Source organism: Sus scrofa, chromosome 9 (genome assembly GCF_000003025.6).
Source record: "Sus scrofa isolate TJ Tabasco breed Duroc chromosome 9, Sscrofa11.1, whole genome shotgun sequence".
Classification (NCBI taxonomy): Eukaryota; Metazoa; Chordata; class Mammalia; order Artiodactyla; family Suidae; genus Sus; species Sus scrofa.
In genome coordinates, this window is record NC_010451.4 from 136,544,755 (window position 1) to 136,565,403 (window position 20,649).

The 20,649-nt window shown below is 50.1% G+C and overlaps 1 protein-coding gene across 4 annotated transcripts in view; it reads right to left on the bottom strand.

Annotated features, from left to right (window-relative positions):
- DDC (dopa decarboxylase) overlaps positions 1-20,649 on the bottom strand; it is a 74,857-nt gene that overhangs the window by 48,391 nt on the left and 5,817 nt on the right. For 3 of the 4 annotated variants that reach the window (XM_021063927.1, XM_021063928.1, XM_021063930.1), the window contains exons 2-4: positions 3,064-3,292; positions 2,028-2,141; positions 480-599 (exon numbers count right to left, since the gene is read on the bottom strand). In XM_021063927.1, the coding sequence (XP_020919586.1) occupies positions 480-599; positions 2,028-2,141; positions 3,064-3,264 (435 nt within the window). In that variant the 5' untranslated portion in view covers positions 3,265-3,292. Of the gene's footprint in view, positions 1-479; positions 600-2,027; positions 2,142-3,063; positions 3,293-16,213; positions 16,411-20,649 lie in introns of all 4 variants that reach the window. The other variant, XM_021063929.1, reaches the window with a different exon arrangement.

Below are 20,649 nucleotides of genomic sequence, written 5' to 3' on the forward strand. Positions count from 1 at the left end.
GAATGAGGGAAGCTTCTAGAAACTGGAAAAGCCACGGACAGATTCTCGCGTGAAACCCCCAAGGGATCAGCCCTGGTTTTAGCCCAGGAAGATCCATGTCAGCCTCCTGACCTACACCACAGCTTTCAGCAACGTCAGATCTTTAACCCACTGAGAGAGGCCAGGGGTCGAACCTGCATCCCCACGGAGACAATGTCAGGTCCTTAACCTGCTGAGCCGCAACGGGAACTCCTCCATCGTTTTTATTTCTATGCACCTGCCTAGCGAGAGCCAGTACTGTTGCCACCATAAACAGGGGTCTGGGGTGAGAGACGGCATGGAGAGACAGATCCAGACACTGTTTCCAAAGCTCAGCTTTGCTTATTCTCCAGAACAAACATGAGGGCACAAGACACGCGAGGGCCTTCTTCCACCTGCAGCCATTTCCCTTCCTGGAGCCCGTGCCTCCCAGGAAGCCGGGCCGGTGCTCTCGGCCTTACCTGGATCACCCCGCCGCCTTCTCCGGCCTCTCCAGCCAGAAACGCCTCGGGCAGCTGCAGCATCTTCCCCAGCCAGTCCATCATCACTGTCTCCAGCTCCGTGCATGCCGGGCTGGCAGCCTGCGGAGGGTAAGGAGGGACCACAGGTCACGCCCTGGGCCTCCCCCAGCTCGTGACCACAGGTAGGACAAGGAGGAGACATCATTACTCCCGCCACTTTGATTTATCCATTTAGCAAAAGGTTTTAAACATTTTCCAAAGGCCTGTCCCTGGGTGGGAATCACTCTGAAGGGGGGCTTTCCCATCTCAGAGTTCCCGGAGCAGCAGCGCCAGCAGGGCCCTCCCCCCACGGTCCCAAGGCCTCTCGGGGGACCCTGGGGTGGGGCCGGACCTGGTGCTGAGATTGCACCTGGAGAACCACCGAGGGCGGTGCACGCCCCTGGCCTGGGCGGCCACGGGATGCGTGCGTCCACTGCGTGCAGGGGTTTGCGTCTCTAGGCTGACCTCACGTCCCCCCGGCGACGTCACCTCTACCCCCCCCCCGCCCCCGTCTCCCCCACAAACCTCTAGTGGCTGGACTCAAAAGGGGCTGGGTCTTACCGAATCTAGGGGGCAGCAGCAGCATTTAGTTTCCACGGCGCCCCAGACTACAGCCCGCCCAGTCCCCGATGCTATTCAAATGCCCCCAAAGGTTTCAAACACAGGCTCTTTGGCTACAACTCTGCAGGACTGTTTGGGCAGGAAGGCCCATCACGATGCCCTGCTCCCCAGCTGCAGGTGCTGCACGGGGAGCTTGCTCGCTTAGCGGTCTGTCTACAGAAGGACGTGGAGAGGCTCACGGGTGGATCCTTGCCGTCACAGCGGGAGGGAGGAGACGGCGCAGGGCAGGAGCCCCGGCAAGACTCTGATCTTGCCTCTGCGTTCTCAGGAGGGAGCTCCACGTGCATGGGGGGCAGGGGGGCCCCAGGCCCCCCAGGATGGACAGAGCGGCCCATCCACGCAGTCTCACTGTGGTACCCTGGCAGCTCGGCCCCCATGTGCACCCAGCTCACCATGCCTGGCTGGTGGGAACAAGCTGGACTTTCACCTTCCCGCCCCTCCTAGAGGCCCGCCCCATCCTGGCCAAGCCCCGCTGCACCCACTGCCCAGAACCCAGGGCTCGGCCAGGGCTGGACCTTTGTAGGCATTTTATCTGCAGACAAGATGGGACTGGGGCTGGTGGCCCGGACCCGAGGGGACGGGACGCAGGCGGCAGCGTTTCTCACACAGCAGATTGCACAGAAGCCCTCACTGTGCTTGGGACACGCAGATCCCCAGGCTTGGGCTGAAGCAACCCAGGGCCTCGAAGGTGATGTGACTTCATCCAAGTACTGCTCAGAGCACCGCTGTGCACACCTGGCTTCTGGGTGTTGACATCACTCTTGCTCTATTTCCCTGGACTTCAAATTCCCTTAGGACGCCCCCCTCCAGCGTCCTTGTCCCTCCAGGGTGGCATCTGCCACCTGCTCACCTGCTGTGACCCCCAGCCCCAATCTCCCTGACACTCACCCAGGAGAAGCCGATGCAGCCAATGGCCCCACACAGCATGTCGGCGAGCATGGCCGGGTACGAGCTGGCCGTGGGGAAGTAGGCGAAGAAGTAGGGGCTGTGCCAGTGGGTCACCTGCGGAAGATGGGCGGTCACTCAGGGCCAGGGAGGCCAGTCCGGGGTGAGAGAGCCGGCACCAGGGCTCACCACAGCTGACTGAGTCTCCAGGAACAACCTTACGCTCCGACCAGGCGCACCTGTCGTGAGGGGCCCGCCCCTGAGGTCCCATCGCTTCCCGTTACGAGGTTGTTCTGCCTGCTCCCCTCTGAGTGCTCAGGGTGGTGGTGGGGGGGACTGGTCCTGAGTCCTCCCAGCCCTGGGCAGAAGCGGGACCTCGCCGCCCACTCTCACAGACAACGGATGAGACATTTCTTCCACACGCCTGATTTCCCCACTGCTAAACACGAAAGCAGTGGGAGTGTATTTTGAGCAACTAAGTTACTTGAAACCAGCCAGTCCCCAGCGGCTGATTTTCTCCAGCAGTCATGTGCTGACTCTCTCATGTACCAGGGCTCAGGGCAGTGGACTGAGCTGGGGGCCTGGGGGACGTGGGCTCACTTCCTTTGCAGCCCACACCATCGGGGTTGCAATCCTGGCTCCATCACTTACTAGCTGTGTGACCTTAGGCTGATCACCCAACTTCTCTGGGCCTCCGCTGCCTCAGCTATAAAACAGAAATAAAAAAGCATCTTGGAGTTCCCACTGTGGCTCAGCGGGTTAAGAACACGACGTAGTATCCGTGAGGATGTGGGTTTGATCCCTGGCCTCCATCAGTGGGTTAAGGATCTGGCGTTGCTGCGGCTGTGGCACAAGCCCCGGAAGCTGTAGCTCCGATTGGACCCCTGGCCCGGGAACTTCCATATGCCACAAGGGTGCTCATAAAAAGGAAAGAAGTTTCTCTGCCAGGAAGTGGTGGTGAGGATGGGGCGAAATCCTCGGCGTGCGTCGCCCGAGGCCCCGTGAGCGTCCTGCGCTCCCACCCCGGGTGCAGTCTTACCCCCGGCATGATTATCTTCTCAACGTCCTGAAGGATGTCCTCAAACGTGTCTGGCTCCTGGGGGGCGGTGGCGGGGATCAGGGGGCGCAGGTAGCCGGGCTGCACGTCGGGATACACCTGGCGACCCTCGATGCCCTCCAGGTAGTCAGCCATGTAATCCACCATCTCCTTCCCCCGCCGGCGGAAGTCGCTTGCATTCATGGTGCCCGGGCTTCGTCAGTGGCAAAAGCTGCACAGAGGGAAGAGCAATCCGCTGGCAAACGCAACAACGGCTAACCTGGTGGTGGGGGTGGTGACTCCCAGCACGCGGACCCCTGGGGCTGCCTGGACACCCCGGAGCCCACCCGGACCCCACGTCGGGAGCATTGTGCTCCCGACCCAGGAATCTGGAGGCTCCAGCAAAGGGCTTCTTTCTTCTCCTGCTGGCCAGCGACTCAGCTGAGGACACGGCCCCGTCTCGTGTTCCCTGTCGGCCTCCGTGAAGTGGGCCAGAGCACACACTCACACCCCAGCTTTCCCTACACGCCTCGACCCAAGGTCCTGCCTCGCTGTTTTCTAGCCGTCGGACAGAGAACCTCTGACGGCTTCTCTGAGAACAGCAGGTGACAAGGCTGATCTCTGCGCAAGATCTGAAGGTGGAGCCGTAGCTTGTGCACAGCCCCAGCCCGGAGCCTGGGGCGTCCTCTACTTTGTCGTGACGCAATCATCAGAGGACCTGCACCTCCACCACAACCTGCTTTTCGAAAATAGTGCTTTCTCTCCTCATCCCTTAACGACGCCCAGGTGGTTGTGGTCCCCGGTGGCAGTCACAGCCCAGAGAGTCACCAAGAACACAGGACTAGCAAACACAGGACCTCTCCCAGGGAAACTGCAAGGTGACGCTCCTGTGGGTTTTTGTTAAGAGATCAAATGTCCTCTTTTTTATGTGTTTCTTTTTTTTGCATTTTTATTGATTCTATTTTATGGCTGCACCCACAGCATGGACGTTCCCGGGCCGCCTACTGAATCTGAGCCATAGCTGGGGCCTACACCTGCAGCAACACCAGATCCTTTAACCCACTGCTCTGGGCCAGGGTTTGAACCCGTACCAGTGATCCAAGACATTACAGTCAGATTCTTAACCCACTGCACCATAGCATGAACGCCTATGTGTTTCGTTTTAAAGACATGTTATTTCATATACATTGACTCCTTCACTTTGAACTCCTGGTTGACAGCTCTGGAGCTCATGCCCATGTGTTTTCTCCCTAAGGCATGTCACAGCCTTCCTGCCCAAAGGTCCCCTAGGACGCGCTTCAGCAGTGCATTTGGGGGCTACTGCAAACAGTCAAATAACCAAGAACAGCACAAAACTCTGACCAATGTGGCGCTACCCAGCCCACTTGTAGAAATAACTAGAAGAGCGTTGCTTTGCTCGATGCTGGGAGCAAGCACATCGGGCAACTCAAAACTGTCATCATGTTTGTGGCCACGCATGATCCTGGGAGCCCTGTGAGTAGTGGTCTGGGATCACAAATGGATTGTAGCAAATGGTGGCACTTGCGGGAAACTTGGACGACACAAGGAAAAATACTCACCTAGAATCGCACCACTCAAAATTCCGGCACATGCCCTTCCAGATGGTTTTTTACATGTGTGAGAGACAATTGTGTGCTGAGCAAGGGGTGCATTTCTGAATTCCCCCCATAGTTCAAACCTTCAAAATTCAAGATTAGTTTTCCTAATACTAATAAGAGGCTGGGGATAAGCGCCAGGGGATGATTCTATTTCCACGGTAACTGGCACAGGTGATGGTCTTGGGACCACGTTCCCAGCATTTTTTCCTAGTGTTTCCCATCGTCTGTACTGTTTTTTTATTTTATTTTCTTTTTCATTTTTATTTGTGTGTGTGTGTGCATGACAATCTTACCATTAAGCGCCACAAGGCCGGTTTTATTCAAGACTATTGTAACAGGGAGGGAAACCATCTCCCAGAGCCAGAGGGGCCATGGGGAGCTGGAACCAACAGGTGGGGTTAGGGAGCCAATGGGACATTATTAAGAGCACCTTGATGGGGTGCAGGAAGACGGGCTGGATGGGATACCGAGGGTAGAGGCATCCCTGACAAACTGACTGAGCACGATTCCGTGGCCAAAACTCGGCCTCTGTTCGCTGATGCCAAATAGAGATGAGGAGTTGTGGGTGACGTGGAAAGGAGTGGCTTTGACTGCTTCCCACGCAAAGGAGGCCACAGTGATGGGATGGAGAGGGAGTTACACAGGTAGTTGTAGAAGTCCCAAGAGGGGCCCACAGATAGAGAGGGAAACCTAGGGATACTTGGGGAAACACCTAAATAATCAATAATACTATTATTAATATTAATAATTAATAATAATAATCACTCAAGAAACCCATCAGAATATCTTGGAAGGAAGCAGACTTGCTTAACTATAGTGCTTTCTTTTCTTTTTTTTTTTTAAATTACTATTAATTTTTTTGTGTCTTTTGTCTTTTTAGGGCCGCACCCACAGCATATAGAGGTTCCCAGGCTAGAGGTCTAATCAGAGCTGTAGCCGTCGGCCTACGACAGAGCCACAGCCACGCCAGATCCGAGCTGCGTCTGAGACCTACACCACAGCTCATGGCAACACCGGACCCTTAACCCACTGAGCGAGGCCAGGGATCGAACCTGAAACCTCATGGTTCCTAGTCGGATTCCTTTCCGCTGTGCCACGATGGGAACTCCCATGTATCTTTTCTTTTTTTTAAAGTCGTGCCCTGTCCTCTTCCCTCCTGTCTCACTTCTAAGTTAATTTTTCATTTGGAATGACTAGGATGTTGCACAGAGAGTGAAACCGGCTTTTTCCCAAAAACGAAGGCATTTCAAGTTGACTTCAGACTCAACCACAAATGTATCAGACGGCAGCTCTCTCTGCCCGCTCACTCTCGCCACGAAGCAATCGTGAGCACACTTCCTGCACTGCTAACTACTTCGCCACTGGGCGTTTCTCCCATCGCCGGTGACTCTCAGTGTGACAGTGCTGTCTCCACGGCGAGCACCACTAGCGTCGGACATTTGGGTCGTTTCCAGTCTTCACCTACACGACTCGAAGAGGCAGTACAGCCTAACAGCCAACGCTTCGTGTTCAAAGCTGGAAATTTCCGCACAACCCGGCAGAGATACCGCTGTGCTAAAAACCTCATTCCGCCAACCGAAAACAAACACCACAGTAAAGCTCTATCCCAAATAATTTTTTGTGATAATTAGAGAAGGACATAGCTACAGCTTGGGAACAAAGGCGCAACATAAATAAGCATATTCAAAATAGGTTAGATTGTTTATAAAGCACTGAAATATACGACCTCATGCTTACATTTTCACACTTTGTCTTGGTTAAAATTCTCTATATACAGAATGTTCACATGCATATAAACCTCCATAGAAGTTCGCAGGCTAGGGGTCAAATCAGAGCTGCAGCTGAAGCCTACACCATAGCCCTGGCGACACCGGAACTGAACTGCATCCCTGACCTGTGCCATAGCGTGTGGCTCCGTCGGATCCTTAACCACCTCGGGGAGGCCAGGGATCCAACCTGCATCCTCACAGACACTGTGTAGGGTTCTTAACCCGCTGACCCACAACGGGGAGGTCCTTATAATTTCTTTAGAACAAATTATTACAGACATAGATTTTTTAGCGTGTTAAAATCATATGGCCGAACTTCTCCGCTGAACATATCCTAACCAAATTACTCTCCCTCAGGGACTGTGTAAGAATCCAGTTTTGCCACACAATCGCCAACACTGGGTTTGAGATACACTGTAAGCTTTGCCAGTCAGGCGGGGATTAAGGATTTCATGTGACTCTGATTAATGAAGTTACACAGTCATCGCACACGTCCTTGTCATTTGAGTTTCTTCTTTGACAAACTGCTGGTTTGTTGACGCTTTTCCACTAGGATGTCAGATGTTTGCTTATTTAATTCCACGAGCTCTACTGTAATAAGTGCACGTGCCCCATGTCTGTGACACATACTGCACACATTCCCCGCATTTTATTTGACCTAATTTTGCTTTTAATTTAGTCTGGTCTATAAGAATCTTAACTTTGACGCAGTCAAACCTCAGAATCTGCTGCTTTATGGTTTGTTCCTTGTGTGTGACTATGAAAAATGCCTTCAAGAGTAAATATTCATGCGACCTCTCTTTGCCCCTTGAGGGCAGGCCCTGCAGGGCACAGGCAGGAGGCTCAGCATAGGAGCTTTACGAAACTCAGAAAGATGCCTGGTTCCGAGAGTGCCAGGCACGCCCTTCGCACGGGAACGCAGGAGAGGGTGAAACGGCAAAATGAACAGACAGACGCGCCAACCTCGCCAAACAATATTCTGAAATCGTAAGATACGACCTGATGGTTATTTTCAAATCCTTCTGTCATTTATTGGCCAATTCTCTCCCACGAAGACCCTTCCAGAAGGCTTTTAGTGCAAAGCCACAGGGAATCTCGTGTTCATTTTGTAGCCGCTTGCTATTTCATGCCCCACGCTGGGCAAATATTGACGTGACGATGGAGCAGACAATAAAGGCTGTGACGGATGTCTTTCCAGGCCCTGTGACAGCTGCTGTTGAAATAATCTGATGGCAGCGCGGCCAGCAGGTGCCTCCCCGACGGTACTTCACCAGCAGTGCCTGCGCCCCTCCTGGCTGACCTGGGGTCCCTCCTTCTTGTCATCCACCATTCTGCTGACATCCTCGCTCCCTGTGGGCCTCCCCGAGCCGAGTCCTCACCTCTTTATTTTGCTTGCTGGGGATGAGTCAGACCCTGGACCACGGTGAGCACCGGGGTGTTTGCCGAGTGAGGAGAATGAATGAAGGAGGGAACGAGGGACCAGCGAACGCAGAATCTCTGTGTCCTCTGAACCCTGCTTCTGACACCGGCTCTGCTGGATCCTCTACCTTTCACACAGCTCTGGGCCACCAGCCCATCACACACCTGCCACAAAAAAGCCCCCAAAGACCACCGCAGCTCAGGAACAACGGGCGGCTTCCCCACGGAACCCTCACCTCTTCCCCCGCCCCCGCCTCTCGGGGCCGGTTGGTGCCACGGCTCTAGGCCCGAAGGCTTGAACTGAGGGCTTTCCCACGTCTTGGCCCCGCAGGTTCATCCTGGAAATGGGCCTCCCTCTGCTCTGGCCCCAGCAGTCCCCACCGTCCTAGCTGGAACGACCCCCCTCGCTGGACCCCTGGCGTCCCACAGCTGGCTTTGAACCTGACCCAGGCTCTAGCCCGGGCTACCCTGGCAGTGGGGTTGGGGCGGACTGAGCGCCCGCAGATCTTGGTGACAGTGCGGGATCAGACACGCCCGCCCTCCGCTGGCCACCCCTCTGGGCGGGCGGGGGACCAGGACCTGGCGCCTTTGTGTCTGTGCCTGGTCCTGCCGATGGCACGACGAGCCGTGTCTACCGCAAACCCTGGGACCCGGGACGCTTCATTCACCTTTCCTGGCCTCCCTTTTCCATCTGGATAAAAAGAAGTGCTTCCTCTCTTTCTACACGATTCCAGGACAATGAAGCCACAATTTATGTTTCAAAACCACTTCTTCCTCTGAGACTCTGGGGCCGTGTCTCTGTTTTTCACCTCGAGCAGCATCAACCTCGGCCCAAAGCGAATGGGGCTGATTCCCCCGACAGACCGGCTTCTGAGGAGCATGGATGGGCTCTGTGGACACAAAGCGCAGAAACACACCCGGCAGGAGAATCGCTTCCAACCAAGACGGTCAGGAAGCGTCTAGCAAGGAGCGCTTCCCAACAATAAGGATTGCGGTCTGTTAACGCGCCTCAAGAGAAACCCTTTAAGGTCCTTTGTGCCACTGAAGACGGTGGGTAACAAGGAGGGGAGGCCCTCAGCTTGTTCACGCCAGCGTTTCGTCCGTGACCCTGAGGCACATGAACACAGACCTCGGGGATGCTATGGGTTCATTTTCACACCATCCCAGCACAGCCAATATTGCAATAAAACTTAGTCACACAAAGCGTTTGGTTTTCCAGTGCCTCTAAAAGTTTTTACCCCACGCTGTAGTCTATGAAGTGTGCATTACAGCTAAAAAACAACATTAATACCATAATTTAAAAGATAGTCTTGCTAAAAAAAAGAAAAAAAAAAAAAAGACCAACCGTCCTCTGAGCCTTCCACGAGTCTGCAGTCTGGTGCTCTTTTTGCAAGTCACTTTAAAGGTCACTGATGACACATCAAATACAGGAACAAATACAATAATAAAGAAGTGTGAAATAGTGTGAGAGTTACCAGAATGTGACACGGACAGGAAGTGAGCACACACGCTTGGAGAAATGGAGCCACAGACTTGCTCGGTGCGGGGCTGCCCCAGAGCTTCGGTTGGTGAAGATCAGAATATTTGCAAAATGCAGTGAAACGAGGTGTGCCTGCCATCAAAACGAGCCCACCGAAGCCTAGTGGCACGTGGCAAAGGTCAAGGCCACCTCTTCTCACCGTGGCCCATCCTTTAACCTTTCTAAGGTTCTGTCTCTGTCTCTGTGACAAGCAAGTGCGAAAACACCTGCATCCCTGTTCTGCTGGGAGGACAGAGGGGGACCAGGGCTACGTGCCGGGTGCAGAGCTGGGGTGGAGCTGAATGCTGTTATTACTAATAAGGGACATGGTGTTGGCGGGAGACCAGGGATTTATGAGAAGCCTCTTCACTTTCTTTTTTTGGCCATGCCTGCAGCATGTGGGAGTTCCTGGGCCAGGGATCAAACCCTTGCCACAGCAGTGAGCGGAGCCACTGCAGAAACATCAGCTCCTTAACCTGCTGAGCCACAAGGGAACTCCTGTGAAGTCTGTACACTTTGTTTCATTTTTCTATAAACCTAAAACTGTCCTAAAAATTAGTCTATTAATTTTCAGGTAAAAATACATCAGTTAACTGAGCAAAAGTACCTTGTTTTACGGCTTCGGGGAAGCATCAGTTCCTCCCTCTCCTTGTATGAAAAGTTTCCGTCACATTTTCTCCAGGGCTCTTAAGCCAATCTGTTTATGAAACGGACATTCTGCTTTCTTGCTGCTCCTTTTCCATTCATAAGACTTTGATCCTGCTAGTGGATTTGCCAGATTCCTTAGTGAGATAACGGCCACGGGGCTGGAGCAGGAGTTTAGCCCTCCCACCCTCAGATCAACTTTCACTACCCTGGCTCTTCCTGGAGACTTTGGCTCCGACGCCCACTCACCTCCACAAAAAGTCTTCAGAAGTCAATGGTCGACAGACGAATGGATTAAGAAGATGTGGTACATGTATACAATGGAATACTACTCAGCCATAAAAAATGAAATAATGCCATTTGCAGCAACATGGATGCAACTAGAGAAGCTCATACTAAGTGAAGTAAGTCAGAAGGAGAAAGACAAATACCATATGATATCACTTGTATGTGGAATCTAAAATACAGCACAAATGAACCTATCTACAGAACAGAGACAGACTCACAGACATACTGAACAGACTTGTGGTTGTCGGGGGAAGGTGGAGGGAGAGGGATGGACTGAGAGTTTGGGGTTAGCAGATGCAAACGACTACATTCAGAATGGATAAGCAATGAGGTCCTACTGCATAGCCAGGGAACTATATCATCTCTTGGGCTAGACCATGATGGAAGATAATATAAGAAAAGGAATGTATCCATACATGTGATTGGGTCACTTTGCTGTACAGCAGACGTTGGTACAATATGGTAAGTCAACTACTTTTTAATAAAAATTTTTTTAAATGTGTGAAAAGTTTTTTAAAAAAGAAGTCGATCTTGCATGAAGATGCTATGTCAGTAAAGCCTTCAGTACATGAATTTTGGAAACTATGAAGGGAGAAACATCATAGACTCATTTGCTTGGGTGGAAAAGAAGCTGCTCTCACAGCAGCATCAGCAGAAGGTGTTCCGGGAGGTGGTACCCATATGGGAGCAGAGGGTGGCTGCATCCAGAGTCCTTGCTTTGCATCTTATCTTCATTAGTTGTTAGCTGGTGACCCCCAGGAGCCAGAGAAGCTAGTTCACCTCTGCACCTCCATATCTCACACCTTCCCCTAGACGGGAGGGACAGGGGAGCAGACTCTGCCGCTGGAGCCAAGACCCAGGTCATTTGTGCCAAGGTGCAACTTGGCCGGGCTGGCCCAGATGGAGCCGGCACCAGGAAGGAGACATCAGGGTCACAAGGGGAGGGGGGTAAATACCTCTGCCCTTCAATGCCTACCCGCGCCTCCCATTGGCATAACACGACCAGGAACCAGGCGTCCTGGGAGTCAGGGAAAGAGAGCCTGTGGGGGTCCAGAGGGGAGAGGTAGGACCAGAAACTCCCACAGGCTCACTTCGTGCCTCATCACGTCGGCTGCGGCTACCCCGTTACACAGATCTCAGCCTGCAGAGTGTCTGGGCTCTTCTCCCAGGTTCGAAGTGAGTGGTAGCAGAGCCCAGCAGGGTCCCCGCCAGGGACTCTGTCCTTTGTGCCGAGGTGCCCTACCTGTCATTCCAGTCGCTAAGGCAGGTACGCGACAGGCCACAAACACCCCAGCACTTTCTCCCACTCACACGAGGCCCTTCCGCAAAGCTAAGTGTTCGCGTGGAAATAGGAACTCTCTTTGGTTTAAAATGATCACCGTGTCTGTTAACTTGAGACAGGCCGAGACCTGGGACCCTTTGCTGCAGCGGCTGCGGTGCCTGTTCCTAAACAAACAGGAGAAACACCATACAAAGAAATTCTAAGGGACTAAAAATAACTACAAGACAGAAAACCAATAAAGCAACAGAGATCCTAAAGGAAACAATAGAAAAGTTAGACTTAATTGATATCTTCAGGACACTACATCCAAAAAAATCAGAATACACATTCTTCTCAAATGCTCATGGAACATTCTCAAGAATCGACCACATATTGGGACATAAAGCGAATCTCAATAAATTTAGGAGCATAGAAATTATCTCAAGTATCTTCTCTGACCACAATGCCATGAAATTAGAAACCAACCATGGGAGTTCCCGTCGTGGCGCAGTGGTTAACGAATCCGACTAGGAACCATGAGGTTGTGGGTTCGGTCCCTGCCCTTGCTCAGTGGGTTAACGATCCGGCGTTGCCGTGAGCTGTGGTGTAGGTTGCAGACGCGGCTCGGATCCCGCGTTGCTGTGGCTCTGGCGTAGGCTGGTGGCTACAGCTCCGATTGGACCCCTAGCCTGGGAACCTCCATATGCCGTGGGAGCGGCCCAAGAAATAGCAAAAACACAAAAAATTTAAAAAAAAAATAAAAATAAAAAAAAGAAATCAACCATGGAAAAAGCAAAGAGAAAAAACCTACTACATGGAGACTAAACAATATGCTACTAAAAAACCAATGGGTCAATGAGGAAATCAAGAAGGAAATTAAAAACTACCTTGAAACAAATGATAATGAAGACACAACCTCTCAAAATCTATGGGATGCTGCGAAAGCAGAGCTCAGAGGGAAATTTATAGCAATACAGGCCTTTCTCAAAAAAGAAGAAAGATCCCAAATTGACAACTTAACCCTCCACCTAAATGAATTGGAAAAAGAAGAACAAAAAAGTCCTAAAGTCAGCAGAAGGAAGGAAATTATAAAGATCAAAGAAGAAATCAATAAAATAGAGACTCAAAAAACAATAGAGAAAATTAATAAAACCAAGAGCTGGTTCTTTGAAAAGGTAAACAAAATTGACAAACCCCTGGCCAGACTCACTAAAAAGAGGAGAGAAAGAACCCAAATAACCAAAATTATAAATGAAAAAGGAGAAATCACAACGGATACTGGAGAAATACAAAAAAACCATAAGAGAATACTATGAACAACTATACGGCAACAAGTTTGACAATCTGGAAGAAATGGACAATTTTCTAGAATCTTACAGCCTGCCAAAACTGAATCAAGTAGAAACAGACCAACTGAACAGACCGATCACTAGAAATGAAATTGAGGACGTCATAAAATCACTCCCTACAAATAAAAGTCCAGGACCAGATGGCTTCACAGGCGAATTCTATCAAACATATAAAGAGGAATTGGTGCCCATCCTCCTTCAACTCTTTCAAAAGGTTGAAGAAGAAGGAATACTCCCAAAGACATTCTATGAGGCCACCATCACCCTCATTCCAAAACCAGACAGAGATACCACCAAAAAAGAAAACTATCGCCCAATATCATTGATGAATATAGATGCAAAAATTCTCAACAAAATCTTAGCCAACCGAATCCAACAACATACCAAAAAAATTATACACCATGACCAGGTTGGGTTCATCCCAGGTTCACAAGGATGGTTCAACATATGCAAATCAATCAGCATCATACACCACATTAACAAAAAAAAAAGTCAAAAATCATATGATCATCTCAATAGACGCAGAAAAGGCATTTGACAAAGTCCAACATCCATTCATGATCAAGACCCTCACCAAAGAGGGTATAGAGGGAACATTCCTGAATATAATCAAAGCCATTTATGATAAACCCACAGCAAATATAATAGTCAATGGGGAAAAACTGAAAGCCTTCTCACTCAAATCTGGAACAAGACAGGGATGCCCACTCTCACCACTGCTCTTCAACATAGTTTTGGAAGTCCTAGCCACAGCAATTAGACAAACAAAAGAAATAAAAGGCATCCATATAGGAAGAGAAGAGATAAAACTGTCACTGTATGCAGATGACATGATACTATACATAGAAAACCCTAAGGACTCAACCCCAAAACTCCTTGAACTGACTAATAAATTCAGCAAAGTAGCAGGATATAAGATTAACATTCAGAAGTCAGTTGCATTTCTGTATACCAGCAATGAAATATTAGAAAAGGAATACAAAAATACGATACCTTTTAAAATTGCACCTCACAAAATCAAATACCTCGGAATACACCTGACCAAGGAGGTAAAGGACCTATATGCCGAGAACTATAAAACTTTAATCAAAGAAATCAAAGAAGATGTAAAGAAATGGAAAGATATTCCATGTTCCTGGATTGGAAAAATCAATATTGTAAAAATGGCCATACTACCCAAAGCAATCTATAGATTCAATGCAATCCCTATCAAATTACCCATGACATTTTTCACAGAACTAGAACAAACAATCCAAGCATTTATATGGAACAACAAAAGACCCAGAATCGCCAAAGCAATCCTGAGAAACAAAAACCAAGCAGGAGGCATAACTCTCCCAGACTTCAGGAAATACTACAAAGCCACAGTCATCAAAACAGTGTGGTACTGATATCAAAACAGACAGACAGACCAATGGAACAGAATAAAGAACTCGGAAATAAACCCTGACACCTATGGTCAATTAATCTTTGACAAGGGAGGCAAGAACATAAAATGGGAAAAAGAAAGTCTATTCAGCAAGCATTGCTGGGAAACCTGGACAGCTGCATGCAAAGCAATGAAACTAGAACACACTCTCACACCATGCACAAAAATAAACTCCAAATGGCTGAAAGACTTAAATATACGACAGGACACCATCAAACTCCTAGAAGAAAACATAGGCAAAACACTCTCTAACATCAACATCATGAATATTTTCCCAGGTCAGTCTCCCAAAGCAATAGAAATTAGAGCAAAAATAAACCCATGGGACCTCATCAAGCTGAAAAGCTTCTGCGCAGCAAAGGAAACCCAAAAGAAAACAAAAAGACAACTTACAGAATGGGAGAAAACAGTTTCAAATGATGCAACTGACAAGGGCTTAATCTCTAGAATATACAAACAATTTATACAACCCAACAGCAAAAAAACCAATCAATGGAAAAATGGGCAAAAGACCTGAATAGACATTTCTCCAAAGAAGATATACAGATGGCCAACAAACACATGAAAAAATGTTCAACATCGCTGATTATAAGAGAAGTGCAAATCAAAACTACCATGAGATATCACCTCACACCAGTCAGAATGGCCATCATTAATAAATCCACAAATAACAAGTGCTGGAAGGGGTGTGGAGAAAAGGGAACCCTCCTGCACTGTTGGTGGGAATGTAAACTGGTACAGCCACTATGGAGAACAGTTTGGAGATACCTTAGAAATCTATACATAGAACTTCCATATGACCCCGCAATCCCACTCTTGGGCATCTATCCGGACAAAACTCTACTTAATAGAGACACGTGCACCCGCATGTTCATTGCAGCCCTATTCACAATAGCCAGGACATGGAAACAACCCAAATGTCCATCGACAGATGATTGGATTCGGAAGAGGTGGTATATATACACAATGGAATACTACTCAGCCATAAAAAAGGATGACATAATGCCATTTGCAGCAACATGGATGGAACTAGAGAATCTCATACTGAGTGAAATGAGCCAGAAAGACAAAGACAAATACCATATGATATCACTTATAACTGGAATCTAATATCCAGCACAAATGAACATCTCCTCAGAAAAGAAAATCATGGACTTGGAGAAGAGACTTGTGGCTGCCTGATGGGAGGGGGAGGGAGTGGGAGGGATCGGGAGCTTGGGCTTATCAGACACAACTTAGAATAGATTTACAAGGAGATCCTGCTGAATAGCATTGAGAACTTTGTCTAGATACTCATGTTGCAACAGAAGAAAGGGTGGGGGAAAAACTGTAATTGTAATGTATACATGTAAGGATAACCTGACCCCCTTGCTGTACAGTGGGAAAATAAAAGAAATTATTAAAAAAAAAAAAGAAATGCAAGTATCATAAAAGGTCATATGAAATCCAAAAAAAAATAAAAATAAAAAAATAACTACAGACAAGGGGCACTTGGGACAAATTATGGGCAAGAAGATACAAAAAAACTGAAAACCCAGCAGCTACTGGGGAAGAGCAGAGAGCAAAAGCAAGGTTCTACAAATGCTGCCCCCCACACACACACCCCAAAGGGGTGGGCAGCCACCTAAGCCACCCTCTGCTCTGACCCCTGCACGCACCTCTAGGCTGGCCCCATATAAGGAACCAGCTCACCCCTGCCCCTGCCCCCAGTCCCCCCAGGGAGTCTATTGTTTGTTTTCACTCCGGTTGCTACCACAGGGGCTCCAGGAAAGCCTCGCTTGCCTTTTCCTGCCCGGCCTCTGATCAATTTCTCTTGATTCTAAAGCCCAAGAGCCCTGGGCGGTCACATTCTTACAAGCGCCTCGTCGTTGCCCGCGTCCTCCGTTCATCTCCACAACCTCACCAGGGCTGTCATCTTCCTCCTGAACACACAACAAGGCTGAGACACAGAGAGGCAGGACCGGGGGCTCTGACCCTGACCTGGCTCCTCTCAACGCACTGGACGCAAACACGGGTGCCGGGCACCCCCAACAGCTTTGGGGTTGACACGCCCTGAAAAAAAAAAAGCCTGACTCACCCTCAAGTTTAGAAACTCGAAAAACCACCTTCCAAGAATGGCTTCCTAGAAGCCAGAAGGGCCAAGGCAATGGCCCCGGGCCCCCTGCTTCCGATCCTGTCGGGGACAGAGCGAATGGGAACACAGCAGTGGGCAATGTTTCACTGGAGGTGGGCCCCTGGCCAAGCCAGGCGGCCTCTAAGCCTCCGTCTTCCACCTGTCCATGGCCATACGACCAAGCATCACGGAGAGTTCTGAACAGGGTGCAAAGTCCCTCTCGGGGCGGTGGTCCCTGCTGCAGGAGAATCTCCGGGGAGTTTGTGTCGGGGGGGGGGGGAGGGGGGCATCCCCCAAAGGCCTGAGCAACAGGCAGTGGCTTCGCCCTGTTCACGCAGGCAGCACCTGGGTCTGGATGAAAGCGGTTCCTCAATACACTTTACGACACCGGCTTCGTCAACACTGGGAGCCCACAGACCACGCTCCTCCTCCCAGAAGCCGTGGGGAGAGGACGGAACGGGATTTAAGGTCAGAGCAGACAGACCTGAGTCCTGGCTCTGCTGCAAGAGGCCGTGCCGCTGTCGGCCGACTCCGAGGCCCCTGGAGTCTCCGTTTAGCCCCTTGCCACAGGGCAGCGAGAGGCTGCGGGCAGAAGGCCCTCTGACCATAACTCGGTCTGTGTCTGGCATTTAGGGACCCTGGAAGAAACGGGTGGGACCATCACCAAGGCCGACAGGGCAGCAGGGCAGCAGGAGAGAAACGGAGCTCAGCCGCCACTCTGGCCCCAGGTCAAACCTCCGGGGAAAGCCTCGCTCCTCTGATGGGAGGGGAGGCAGCTTTGTATCTGTTTCGGATTCAGTCTCTGACTAATGAACACTGTCCCACCGCAGAAACTGGCACAACATCACAAAGCAACTGATTTAGAGAGGATGGGCCGTGAGATGCTGCCCTACAGCACAGGGAACTACATCTAATCACTGGTGATGAGACGTGGTGGAGGGTAATGGGAGAGAAAGAACGCACATAAATGCATAACCGGGTCCCTTTGCTGTTCCGCAGAAACGGACAGAAAGCTGTAAATCGACTACAATTATTTTTTAATTAAAAAAATAAATCAACTGCATTTTAATTTTTTAAATTGTTAAACAATTTAAAAAAAAATAAACAATGCCCCAGCTCAGTATTTTCCTGGCCGAAAATTCTCAATGAGAAGAAGCCGTAATAAGGAAATTTATAGCCTGATTTGCCATTTTCCTCCCATGGGAAGATGCTATTATTTCCATACGCCTGCAAACGTGTTGTGACTTAACAGAAAGCTGAAAAATCCACCACTTAAGCAATTTCAAAAGAAGAGAAATAGCGGCAACCTTGAACTCAGTGATATTAGTCCAATTTACTCCCGAGCTCCGACCATTCAAATAGCTGTCATCAGGGTAAGTGGACCATTCGGTGGCCTCTTTACACGTATTTCCCCCAAGCCTAATTAATATCACATACACTGCACCTTACCCATACCTGCGGGGTTCCTGGGGTCACCCCCCACCACCACCACCCGCTGGACTCCGGACTGTGTGCGGCTGTGAACAGCACCGCATGCTACCCAGCTTGGGGCTCAGTGCTTTGTTCCCCTACTGAATGTTCCCTCCAAGAGACTAACTCCCCAATGCGATGAAGAGCTGTGAGTTTTACAGTTCTTTTGCGTTTTGCCAAATTTCTTTCCAGAAAAACCAGAGGGACACAAAAATGTCACCCACCATCAGCCTGGTGGGCATAACCACCCCACCTCTGCTAGCTTTTATCGTTCACCCACAAGTGCAATTTAAGCTTAAAACTTTATGATTTTATCATCCCCACCCCTGTTTGGTCTCTAAAACATTTGCACGAGAAGCACCCGTACTTTGAACTCCCCCGTTTCTGTCTATTTTGGTGTAAGACCAGACATCCTGCCCCTTCATTTTTTCCCTCATTTTTTTCTCAATTCTTCCCCTTTCTCTTTCTCTTGAAGTCGCATTAAGAGCTGATAAAGGCTCACAACCAGCTGCCTTTTCTATAGACTTGAGACAATTAAATCATGTTCTAGTTCGTTTCTTTTCACAATAGCCAGGAACGCCCTGTGGCTACACCACGTAGCGACTTCCCGGCAAGAGTAAACACAGGACACCTGCTGCTGGGCGTCCAGGCGTCTCCGGCTCACTTCTCAGGGGTTCTCCACTTTTTTCACAGATCAGCTCGGCAGTAAATACTGACTCGTTGACTCACTGTGAACATTTCGCTGTTTCTCAGGGCGCGGCTTCAGGCCTGTCACCCGCATTGCTAAGAAGCCTGCATCTGAGGCCCTCTGAGCCAGACCCTGAGAACGCTTGGCCCTTGACGGCCACATCCCACCATCCAAGAAGCCAAATGACTCGGTGATGCCCGACTTGACCTGCTGCTAAGCTCGCCATACGCTTTCCATCACTGACATGCTCGACACCCCTGCAAGTGTTATTACTGCAAGTGTTATTACTGCAAGTATTATTACTGCCTTTTACCAAGGCTCCCGGGGGCCAGTGCCTGGACCGAGGCCTCAGAACCAGGAATGGGAGCAGCGGTGCCGGCATTTCTGATTCTGAAGCCAGCCTCCTCCCTGACCCCTGTGGCCGGGCATCCATGCATACCTGGGCTGCCTGTCACCTGTGCCCTCATGGGCCCTGAGGAGTCGTAGCCCACAGACCCCAATGGAGGCTCCCACCTGGGCAGGGAAGGCAGCACCTGCCACTCAGCTTGTGGTCGCCACACAGGAGAAGATGCTCTGGGTGGGAGCACTGGGCCCACCTAGACGGGTCCTGATGCAAACGGAAACAGGCAGAGGCTGGACAACCCAGAAGAAGGGCTCCTCCCTCATATCCCCCACACCTTGACTCATCCTGAATGGTGACCGTTCCCAGGTCTCCGGGGTGGCCCCACCTCTGTTCTCAATCTTCATGGCATCCCTACAAAGCAGCAAAATTATCCCAACTCTAGAGAGGAGACAGGTGCAGGGAAGCAGGTGGCTGGACTAAGCCACACAGCTGGTAAGCAGTTTTGCACGTAGGTCTGTGCACTCAGAGAACCAGACCAGTTCTCTTTGGCCTGGGGGTCCCCCCTCCCGCCCTTTGCTTACAGGGAACCCCCCCCCCCGCCCTTTGCTTACAGGGAACCTGGCTGCACCGAGAACCAGGACAATTTCAGCCTTTCTTCTGAGGCCCTGTGCCAATCCACAGGCCGTGGATGCTCTGAGCTTCCTCCTCCAGAAATGCTGATGGAACCTGGGGAAACCTCGGGACCACACTTCTAAGATATCAAGGGAGCCTAGGAGTCTCTCCCCAAACTTGTCCCCAGACTCAGATGAAGAAAAACAGAGTAAAGCCTCCAGAATAAGCAATATCTTGAAGAAGGGGAAACATTCATAACCCCCCCAGCTATTTATTTGAATTGGTGGAGGTTCAAAGGGTTTGGGGGTTTTTTTAAATAATTTTAATCAAACTATCCACCTGCCACGTGCCCAGGAGAGACAGAAGAGACTGCTGGGAAAGTCACAGTCTTCTTTCTTTCTGAAGCATCCAGACACTCCTCATCTTGCCTATGTCTTAATTGTTCCAGGATGACCACTGTCCTGGCCAGCTTCTATGCTGCAACTGTCCCCTTTCCTTTTGATTCTGGAAGGGAAATATTGCTGATTGAAATGAGAAATCAATTGGAAAGACCCAACTCTTGGAGCCTTTGAGAGAAATCGGATGAAGGGGAAAACCCAGGCCACCTGCTAGAATTTCCCTTGGAAACTGGAGGAAACAACAAACCCTGGCAGGTGGACCCCTTGGCTGCATTTAGAATCCCTCCCACTTTCCCACCTGCAGGCTCCTTGCTGGTTAATAACAGAGCTCCCATTAGTAACCACCTACTGTGTGCCGGGCCCTTTATAAACATCAGACCCGATTTTTACAAACATCGGCAGGACGCGGCCCGCTCTCCCTCACAGCTAGAGGGCCGGAGAGGTCTATCCGGCTCCCAGCCTCCTCTTTCCCCACCCCATCTCCCAGCCTGGAAAATAATTTCCACTCATTTAGTATGTTGCCGTTGTGGCTCAGAGATTTTAGGCTAAAAAAAAAATCATAAGTTTCTGATTCTTTATGGGACTTGTTGCTTAGACATGACACCACACGAAAGCAACAGGGAACTTAGGCTGGCGCATATTTTCTCAAAAAGTTCCTACGGCCTGC